Here is an 11266-nt window from a genome sequence, read left to right as displayed (position 1 = left end):
TGTTGACCTTCCAAGATTCTGTGGTGGCTTTTAACTGATTAGAAAACAAATTATCTGCTGGTAACAGCATTAGCATAGTGTACAAAATCAAGATCTAACTTGCTCAGTGCATAAACACAATGCTACTGATGACAACCATTTTTTTAAAAAAAATGCAAATTCTGCATATAAATGGGTCAGTTGTCCTACAGCTAGTAGGAAACTTATGCTTAATTGTTCCCAAATAATTTAGAAGAAAAACCTCCTTTATTTACTGCTCTGAGGTCTGAAATAATACATGACAAGTATCAGCTTTAGGAATGAACTTATTTAAAGGTGGTGGTTTTTTTTAAATTCCCCCAAAAAACAGACTACTAAAAGTAAAAATTTGTGAACAAGTGTCTTTCAGTTTAAAAAGCACTCAGTTCCAACATTTAAGCATACCACAGCAGTTTGGAAGGCAGATTTCTTGCCTACTGGGACCTAGCTATCATATGATGAACAGGCTGTAATTATCAAGTGAGGAAACAAAACAAACCAAAAGGCTACATTCTAATGTCAGGGGTACAATGCAGTGACAGCTACAAAACTGTGAAGATTCATTCCAGAATGACTATAGTAAAGGCAGATGAACTTAAATGGCATAGATAGCACAAACTGCTATTTACCTTTCCGTGTCAAATGTGCAACCTGCATGGGCATGCTTAAGTAAAGAATTAACTGTTTAAAAGATTAAATGACCCAGGCACAAAGCAAAGAGAAGTTGGTCAATATTTCCTTCCAAATATCCAATCAATGGGAAAGCAATAATGCCCATGTCAGTCATCTGCTACCAACATAAAATGGATTTGCAGTTCTTTCCAGTAAAAAGCAAGTAAGACAGAACTCCAAAACATGGGCACTCTGCATCTGACATTAGAATCTAGTTCAAAATGAAATTTGGGTAGTCCAGACATAAACCAATGCTGCAAGATAGGAAAAGGGTAACACCTATCCTGCTACCATTCATCGGTTCCAACTAATCAAAGCTCAGCTAGTTTTTCTTTCCATTTCGTTAGTTATTATCTCCATTTTGTGTGCCATCCTGTTCTTTGAAACAGATTTATTTAACATCTGCTTTCAAACAAGGAAACCATTACAGTAGTCATTTTTTACACACTAATGTAGCCAGTGTGGCTGATTTCTCATAGGTGCATTTAAGAGTTTCCACAGTGGAACTTCACAACAGAGATAAATTATTTTAACTTGCTATAGCAAATATGATCATTTAGATCACACCAAAACAAAACTTCAGTTCTACTATACTTCCACCAGCCTGCCACCTAGCATGAGGATTCACTGGTACTGCACTTGTCTCCAGTGCATAAATTTAAGGTAAAAGCTCATTTATATACAAGAATGAAATTTCATAAGGGTCAGTAGAGCAGGCACTCCAAACTAAACAGAGTTGAAAGAAAACACTAATTCGGTCAAAGACATTAAGTGTTTTAGAAAATAACCAGGCTCAAAGCAAGTTGCATACCGAATGGAGAAAGAATTTTCTAGTTAATGTGGACTCAACAGTAATAAGTGTTAAAGAGCAAATGACACCATTTAGTTTTTGGCTGTGGGAGAAGTCCACTTGTTAGGATTTTGTAAGGCAAATAAAACAGGTATTGAAAACAGAACTTCTACAAGTATTTTACCTGCGATATTGTAAAATCAAAGTACTATTTTATTAAATGAGTTATTTTACACAATATGAACATCAATATAATTACAACTGTAAAAAATTTAAGAATGAACCAATTTTCAGATTTCCAAGTAGGGCACAACTGTACAGTTACATAGATTCATCTTTACATGACGCCCAAGAGGAACAGCATAAAAATATGAATGTTTCTATAGCTCCTTCATTTTTGCTGATCAACAGTTTGTTAGAAAAGCAGCTGCAGGTTTGTTATGCAATGTCTGACAGTAGAAGAGTCAATAGGTTCCATGAATTCACCTGCAACACAAGAGTAATATTGTTAAATACAGTCTTATTGTCTCATCAAATTACTAGCATCTAATGATTCAATGTAATGTCATTCCATAATTAAATGAACTGAACCTCCCTGAACCCTTGTAACAGATAAACACAACAAAATTAGAAGATTACACACATTTATCTTCTCACAGACTTGTTGCCAATTTTGGCAACTCTCCAAGTTGCTATGTAATGCCCTGGCTATATCAAAATAAAGTTCTAAATATGAGAAACAACAAAACCAAAATCCTCGTTTATGCTTTAAGTTAGCTCCCAATTTTCATAAAACCTATATTGTAAATGAAATCTATTTGATGCAGTTTTACTTATGATATATACTAAATTTCTTTAATTCAAAACTTAAATACTAAGCATTTACCTGTGAGCTTTTACGCCTGAACATCTGCCAGTTCTGGAGGGAGCGGAGTCTTCGGATGCTTGCTCTCAAAGTGCTGTTTGAAGGTCTTGGGATCTGGCATTTGTGTCTGATTAAGGAGAGAATGGAGCTTTATGCAAGGCAAAATCCCAAACAGATTCAAATACAGCTTCTTCTCTCTGAATCCTAAAGGACTGCATTAGGGTTTTTGGCTCAAGAACAGCCAGATTTTGGAGGCACTGTTCCTCGTTCTTTGCCACCCCTCCTAACTTCCCTGCTTTGTTCTACCTACTCATTCCTACTCAATTCTTATCCTTTTCACAAATTGTACATAAAATTGTGCCCCCTCCCTGCCGGCTATTTGGCTAGTATTTCATGGGTATTCCTTCCTGAAACCAGTGACTTCAGTTTTAACTTTAGTTTTTTGCCTGTTGGGAAGTACAAAATTATTATTTATTACATTTATATACTGCCCTTCATCTGAAGGTCACAGGACAGTTTACAATATAAAAACAAAACATGCATGATATAATAATAAAAAATAACCCTCCCTCAACACATTTCAAAAGCCATAGACTGTTTAACAGCAAAGAGCCTGGTTGAAGAGAAATGTTTTCCCTTTGTGCCTAAAAATATGTAATGAAGGTGCCAGGAGACCCTCCCTGGGGAAGAGCATTCCACAAACGGGAAGCCATCATTTTAAAAATAGCCTGTTGGGTATTAAAGGGAAGAGGTATCAAGAACCGACTTTCGGTGATGGGCATACGGGAGGGGGCTCACCTTCTCTAACAGCTCACCTGGGTTTTATAGTAGGTGCAGATGAGGGAGAATTCATAGCACCCCTGCCAGCCCACTCCCAAATCAGCATGCAATTCCTGGTCGCCAAAGGTTACTAGACTAGTGCTTAAATATAAGGCTAAACTTACAAGCAAGACACTCACCAAATGCTGGGAATGTATAGAAACACAGTCTAGAAACAGGCAGGTCCCTATGTAACAAACAGTCTCCCCCCTGTATTTGACCAAAATCCCTGCTTCACCAAGTCCTGCACTGTTATTCAGATACAAGATTCAAGTGTTTGCCATGTAACCTTTTTGACTTGCTAGCACAGGATACCCAACAACTGAAATCAGTAGTAGGAGACTGAACTCATACAAATAGGCACAAGTTGATATAATAGCCGGTGACAACGCAAAGGGTGTGTTAAAACTTTATGTAGGTTCTTCTGTACTGCCTATGGAGAAGAGAATTCTAGGGAATTATGTGAAGGCAAAAGAGCATAGGGAATCCAGAGTCAAATTATCAATTCCCCACCTAGAGTGCATACGTAGCACACAGCACACATAGATGTTATTTGTCTCTTCCATAGCTTCATTCCATACCAGTCAAACTGGGGGCCTGGAAAGATTGCCACAATGCTTCATTTTCAAAGCCTCTTACCCTACAGACGGTGCAGGTGTATATTAGAGCAGCTTTAGCTGCAGCCTTCTGATCATGGCCTTGTTTCTTCTTTGCCCCAGCTTGCTTTTTGGCATTCTTCTGCTGTGACTGGATCTTCTGTTGTCCACGAGCCATATCTAAAAATAAGTGCAAAAGGCATTATAGCAGATTGAACCGTATGAGCAATCTACGGCATATTTGCTGAGAAATAAATGGCTTCAAGTTAAAAGAATGTGCTCACTACTGTGTTTAGGATTGCAGCCATAGCATTTAAGCACTTCTTAAGAGCCAGCCTCCATCTAGAAAAAGCACAAGCTGCTTTCAGATATGGACCAACTATCCTCCCCAAACAAATTATTTTTGTAATTACTTGCCCAGGTACTTTCCTCACAACTAGCATAGGTGCCCCATCATTTATTCCCATAAATGAGACAAGAGTGGTTCCACAGATTACAACTAAGAGAATATTTATTCTGTCACGAGGAGGAGGAATTTGGAGGAAAGAATTCAGGCTCAAACCCCTCCATTTAGTTAGAGCAATTGAAGGTGGTGCTATACTTGAGAAGAAACACATGGCTGCTACTGAAACTGGTAGTCCTGGGTCAAATTACAAAACTATCCTGTGTCCTGACATAATTACTGCTGTGCGTTTCCCTGCTCCTGACAGCCAATGATTTGGTGACAGCCCAATTACAGCCCTATACTGTTTCAAGGTACTCTTAGATTAAGTACACATTGTTCCATTCACACGGATATAAATCAGTCACAGAACACAAGGAATTCAACACCTTTATTACTCCAACTAGACTTGGGAGAACTCTAGCCTGTATGAAGTTATTTGTCAGCTATGCTAGGATAATAGTATTTCAGAACTCACTACTGTAGTTGAAAATAAAGGGACAAGAACTGACCAGCCACAAAAAGCCACACACACACACAAAAAAGGGGGGGTGCTTATTAAGAAAAATGTCTTACACACCAGATGCTACTGGAAACAATGGGTTAAAATGGTCTAGAATGTTTACAAAAATACTCCAATTCTCCCTTACAAATACGTCTCTGCACCCACTTTCATATCACAAGGCAAACAGAGAAGGGAACACATTTACCAAGGACACTTTGCTTACAAAGCAGGGAAACTTTCTTTTTTATATTTTACACCAACAGATATTCTTGATTTGTACCCTACCCTTTCTTCAAGTACAGTGGTACCTTGGGTTACATACGCTTCAGGTTACATACGCTTCAGGTTACAGACTCCGCTAACCCAGAAATATTACCTCGGGTTAAGAACTTTGCTTCAGGATGAGAACAGAAATCGTGCTCCGGCGGCGCGGCAGCAGCAGAAGGCCCCATTAGCTAAAGTGGTGCTTCAGGTTAAGAACAGTTTCAGGTTAAGTACGGATCTCTGGAACGAATTAAGTACTTAACCTGAGGTACCACTGTACTTAGAGATAGCAGGTATGATGTTATCCCTTCTTATTCATCAAACAACTCTATGGGGTAGGTTATGTTAAGCGTATCATTATGGTCCTATATTATCGAGGGAGCTTTATGATTGAGCAAGATTTACATTAATGTCTAAGTTTGCCATCAAAAGTGACCTAGTAATTCTTTCCCACACTATAGCCAGTGCTCATTCCTCAGGTAACATATGAACTCAGAATAATTTCCACTCAGTTCTGGTTTACTTCTGATTGCTCCTTGTATCATTGTGCAAGTGTGTAACATGAAGCTAGAGTCTGTCACAATATGCTGTTTCAGAGCATTTACAGTGTTTTGTTGCAAGAGACCAAGAAGACTGAAGAGTGACAGACAACCAGAGCCTGCCTACACTTCTCCAAGACATCTAGGTTATCCCAGTGTACTCTTGAAGGTCTCTCTCTCTCTCTCTCTCTCTCTCTCTCTCTCTCTCTCTCTCTCTCTCTCTGTGTGTGTGTGTGTATATATATATATATATATATATATCCTAGCAGCTTGATAATTTAACTATTCCCCTGCAAGCATCATCAAGTTGTGATACTAACACAAAACAAACCCCCCAAAATGTAAAGCTGCATATAACTGCATAATTTTTAAAAGATATGCATCCTACTGAGGCTCACGTGACTGCTTAGTATACATAGCATCCAATTTTTTAAAAAAGTCAACTTCTCATATGAGTTTCAGCTGATTAGGTAATAGCTAATAGTTTGCAGTCAAGTACAAATAGTTCTGAAGCAAAATACACACTTTGTGATCGTATGGCACAGACATAAAAGAGAGAGATGAGGGATATTCTTAAGATTGTGTTTGTCATTGTACTTTTCAAATACAGCTGTATTAAAAATGCTTTTAAAATCGGGTATCCTTTTAGTCATTGAAAATATTTTATCATTGATTAACCACGTAAGAGATTTTCTTATAAACCGCTTAGAGGTTTTCTTACAATCAAGCAGTATATAAATTTTGGTATTAAAAGAAGCTAGTATGGCCACTCCTAAAGAAGTACGCACTGGTCTCCATGGTTTGTGATAGTTACCAACCAGTTGTAAATGAAGATGACATGGGTAGTGGCAGAACAACAGGAGACATTCTTGGAAGAGACCAGTTATCTAGAACCATTGCAATCTGAATTCAGGCATGGTTTTGGGAAGAATTGGCCTATTACCCTGATAGATTACTTTAATTGAGAGAGACAAGGAGAGTGAGATCTCTGCAGGTTTCTGTACCACTGACCATGGCATCCTCCAGGATAGGCTATGTCTGGCTTGCGGTGGCACCTGCCCTTTGGCTTGTGCTTCCAGTGCTTATCAGGCAGCCCCCTAGAGTACTGGCATTTTGGTGCCTGCTTACAGCTCACCTGTTCACTCTGGCTTCCCCCAAGTAGTGATTCAGTAAAGCTGATATATTAATTTTATTTAATTTGTGATGTTTTGTATTTGTTTTATGACTATAATTTTATTCTATGCTGTTCATAGCCATGATATTTTTCTTAAAGTCAGCAGCATAGAACCTGCATTCCTCCTGATATTGTTGCACTCCGAACAGCCCCATTCAATGCCAGTGTTCAAGGGCGATGAGAGTTGTAGCTACAGATTCCCTATTCCTGATATAGAATTAGATATGCAATGGAATAACAGCCTATACTTTTTTTGGCTTGCTCCTAGGTTTATTATTTATTCCAAATACAGTGGTACCTCGGGATGCGAACGCGATCTGTTCCGGAGCCCCGTTCGCATCCTGAACAGAACATAAGACGCAATGTTTTGTCGCTTCTGCGCATGACATCACTTTGACCATCTGCGCATGCGCGAGCGGCGCAACCCGGAAGTAACGCGGTCCGTTACTTCTGGGTCGCCGCAGAGCGCAACCCGAGAATACTTATCCTGAAGCGTATTTATCCCGAGGTATGACTGTATAAACTGGCCATTATCAAAATATGCACCTCAAGAGGTTTAACGCCTGTTTTGCATGCAAAAATCCCAAACTCAACTTGTGATGTCTCCAGAAACTCTGGCGAGCCACTGCTGCCAAACGGTGCTGACAATACCAAGCTAAAGGGACTGATTTTTAGAAGGCTGCTCCGAATAAAGGGATGTTCATGCAAACAGGAAAATGGTACACTAAAGCCCTTATTAACTTTTGATAACAGGAGCAGTAGCAAGTAACAATGGCCAGTTTCAAAACAACCCCAAAGCCCAGGTGAATAAGCATGTATTGAGTTACTGACAAAAACTGCACACCAGGCATGTCCAAAGTCCGTTTTGGGGGTATAATCCAGCCCCTGTGTCAGTTTATTTTCTGGGGTAAAATCCTAAAAAAACCTCAACAACTTCAATCCTAAAAAAGGTCAAAAACTTTGGTTGGCCCTCACGGCCTTCACTTCATCAAATCTGGCCCTCTTTGAAAAAAGTTTGAACACCACTGCTCCACACTGAAGATGGCTTGAATTCAGAACAAGACAGAACTCTCCTGCAAATTTCAGTGACTGGGTAAGCATACTCCTTCCAAGTCTGAGTTCCTCAAACAGTTTATCTTCCTGTATCATTTTCCTCAGAGCATTCCATCCACATGCCAGCAAAGTGATTCACAAGGAAAAGGCAGAGAGACCTATATTCATGTGGGTCATAGGGACTCCCAACTCCTATGAACCACCCGCAGCATGGCCAACCATCAGAGATGATAGGAGTTGTCATCCAGCAATTGGAGGCCCACAGGTTAGCTACCTCTGCTGTACAATGTGTGTGTTCTGACCACAGAGCAGCTCTATAGAAAAGGTCACATATTCTCAGACTACAGATGGGTAACTTTATTATTATTTATTCAATTTATATCCCTCCCTTCCTCCCAAAGCAGCCCAGTGAGAACAGTGACAGGGAAGTGAGAATGACTTCACATATGCTGAACCCACATACACTGAATCCATAAAACCAGTGTGACCACATAAAAGCTTAGAGTTTCACTATAATTGAACAGCAAAGTTCTCTCATTTTATTAGCATTGGGGATTATTTTTTAAGACTGCAAATATGGTTCTGAAACTTCTGCCTTGCATATTCACATTTCCTATGTTTTAATACAGTCGTACCTCAGCTCCCAAACAATCAAAAACCGGAAGTGAGTGTTCCGGTTTTCGAACATTCTTTCAGAAGACGAAATCATAAGTGGTGCTTTGGAGGTCAAACGTTTCGAAGTTGAACAGACCTCCGGAACAGATCCTGTTCAACTTCTGATGTACCACTGCACTGTACATGGGTTCCTCCCCCGTCTGCTATCTACATGATCAAAAGTATTTTTTGGTGAGATCTCTAGATCTTCTAATTCCAAAAAACAAGAACAAACTTCTTCTGCATCAAGCCTTGTTCGCACTGTTGCTGTGGCTGGTTATTATTGTTTTGAATACTGAACTGCTGCTAGTGAAGGATAGTTGTGTATGTGTGTGTATTATATTGCTACTTCACAGGGCAAACGACAAGATAAAATAGAGAGAACCATCTATACCACCTTGAGTTCCTTGGAGGATATAAATGCAAGAACAGTTTCCATTCACTTTCTCCACACCATACGTAATTTTACTTACGGTGCATGCATAATAGTAAGTTATTACCCTGGCAAGATTAATAAAGTAGGGATCAACTGGTTTGCATACTTGTTGCTGATTTCCCAAGATGGTTTCCTCCCCAAATAAAACTCATGCAACTGTTTTGTCATGCCTTGGTGGGTATACTTATGGGTATCTTGGTTGGGACAGCTGAGAATTTAAAAAGGAGGCTGGCCAGGATGTTCATTCTAAAGGCACACCCATGAGACTTCAACCATATCCAATCTGCTAAGTCCTAAAAGAATTTCACTGTCATAACAGCAGGCAGCAATTTCTCCTCTGGAACTGCATATAGCCAACATATGTTATTGGATCCTTCCTTGTTTTCAACCAGATTCCGATTCCCAGAACAAAACATGTGCATCTAATCTTGTTTTGGTAACCTTCTAACTGTGTATGTCAGGAATATCAGTATTAAATACCTTCTTCATCAATATTCCTATATTTGGGGTACGGGGCATATAACATGCAGTTTTCCCAAACTCATGAGACTGCAGACTAGTTTCCACTTCTTAACTTAATCAGACAAACAAGGGTAGAAAATGAACAGGCCTTTGCAGCTGAATGTACAAAAAGGTAAAGAAACAAAAATAGAGTAATAAGATTCTGATTAAGCTGTCAAGCATATCACTTGCATAAGATCTTGTTTTCTAGAAGGAAACGTCCAAGTCGGAAAACAACCAGTGCATGTGACCAAGTAACAAATGGTAATGAGGTTTCATATCTCAGGTCTGACACTAGCAGCTGCCTTTTACACACGTAGCACAACACAGATTAATTTACCATTCAGCTTCAATCAAACTCTTATGATATATAATTTTTAATCCTTACTGTACCAAGGAACACACGCAGAGACAGCATTCCAACCTGATTTTAAGCTGTTTCAAATGTTGATGCGAACAGCAGACTCAGTCCCAACACGTGATGGCAAGGAAAGAAATGAAACAACAAAGAGTAAAGTGTGCCAAGAATGGTGTTTGGCATGAAAGCGTATGAGGCCAAGTGTGGCCAACGCAATATAAATCCTCTTGTTTTCCACAGTCAAGTGCAAGAACCCTAACTGGAGGAAGGAAGGGGGAGCTCACTACCTTCATGCCTGATTTCCCACTCCGTCCTGCTATCCTTGATACAGCTGGCTAAAAACTTATTTCCAAGAGAGATCACCATGACTTCAATGAAGATGAACATCACATCATTTACCAACTTCACCTTTTCAAGGTGAATTTGGTGCTGCCAGTAAACCTGTTACATGGATAACTAGGGGAAGCCGGGGATAATCTAAAGAGAGGAAACACTGCAAAACTGGTCAGGGCTTTTTTTAAGGTGGAAAAGCCCATTTCAAAAACCTCACAGCACTATGTAAGAAAGTGCAACTTTCTAACAGGCAAACGCAGACAGCCAACCCCCATAGCCTTTATTCTACATGATTTATATGTGTAGTGTTCCATTATGCTACTCATATTTATAAGCCGCTTTGGGATTCATTTGAACGAAAAGCGGCATAGAAATGTAATAAACCAACCCAATCCCATCATACCCAGCACCTTCCGGCGGGGGCCTAACAGTAACCCCCCCTCACCCTAAACGTGTTTGGGATTTTTTAAGGCGGGGAAAACAAATAAATGGGAAATGCCACAGGGCAAAACCATAAGGAAACCACCATGTTCCCAAATCTCCCCCCCCCCAAAAAAAAACTTCCCGTCCGTGAAAGAAGCGGCCATGTGTCCAGCCCCGCAAGAAACACGAGGTGTCTCTTCTACCTTTCTCAGCCCCCCACCCGGGACGGGGAAACTTCCCCACGGGGGGGGGGGGAGACGGGACTGAAAAATAAACCCCTCCAGCCGCCGCCCGGCTCGGGTGGAAGAGACTTAATCTGCCCCGAGCAGGCGGCCGGCCTCTCTCCTCTCTCTCCCTCGCCCCCGAGGCCTGGCGGCGGCGACCAAACCCCTGCCCTCGCCCCCCGCGTTTACCCGGGCTGTGGGGGTCCCGCCTGCGAGGCGTCCGTCGACAGCTACGGAAGGCTCCGCGCGGCCCAGCAGCAGCAGCTGCCGCCGCCTGCCCGTGAGGATGGAGGAGCCCGTGTGTGTGTGTGTGTGTGTGTGAGGGACGGAGTCTCTCTCGCCGTCCGTCTCCCTGCCCGTCCGTCGGCGGCGGCGGCGGCGAAGTGCGCACGCGCCGCCCCTCCCCGCCGCCGCCGAGAGTCAGGCCAAGCCAGGCCAGGCCGCTCCCGCCAACGCCTCATCCGGCGGCAGCGGCGGCTGCTGCTGCGCCCGGACCGGGCCAATGGCGGCGCCTCCCTATTACATAACGCGGAGGAAAGGCCTCTCACTTGGCCTGAGCAGGAAGCCGAGGTGGCGGCGGGGCCTGTCGGAGTTCCCTCC

At 41.6% G+C, this 11266-nt stretch overlaps 1 protein-coding gene across 1 annotated transcript; it reads right to left on the bottom strand.

Annotated features, from left to right (window-relative positions):
- Positions 1-1670: 1670 nt before the first annotated feature.
- On the bottom strand, positions 1671-11051 carry ZNF706 (zinc finger protein 706). The gene is made up of 4 exons (XM_053395517.1): positions 10856-11051; positions 3804-3940; positions 2367-2472; positions 1671-1966 (listed from the first exon to the last, which is right to left on the bottom strand). The coding sequence occupies exons 2-3, from the start codon at positions 3936-3938 to the stop codon at positions 2377-2379; spliced, it is 231 nt and encodes a 76-aa protein (XP_053251492.1). The 5' UTR covers positions 3939-3940; positions 10856-11051; the 3' UTR covers positions 1671-1966; positions 2367-2376.
- Between the last annotated feature and the right edge of the window lie 215 nt (positions 11052-11266).

The sequence above is a fragment of the Podarcis raffonei genome, chromosome 7, assembly GCF_027172205.1.
Source record: "Podarcis raffonei isolate rPodRaf1 chromosome 7, rPodRaf1.pri, whole genome shotgun sequence".
In the NCBI taxonomy this organism is placed as follows: Eukaryota; Metazoa; Chordata; class Lepidosauria; order Squamata; family Lacertidae; genus Podarcis; species Podarcis raffonei.
Note: the sequence above shows the minus strand (reverse complement) of the source record. Positions and strands in the feature narration are given on the sequence as shown.

What these genes read in the sequence shown, in the direction of transcription:
- ZNF706 (XM_053395517.1), bottom strand. Translation starts at nt 3,938, where the DNA reads ATGGCTCGTGGACAACAGAAGATCCAGTCACAGCAGAAGAATGCCAAA. An exon ending in ACACCTGCACCGTCTGTAGG is followed by an intron (nt 2,473 to 3,803) that starts GTAAGAGGCTTT and finishes CTCCTTAATCAG; the next exon opens with ACACAAATGCCAGATCCCAA.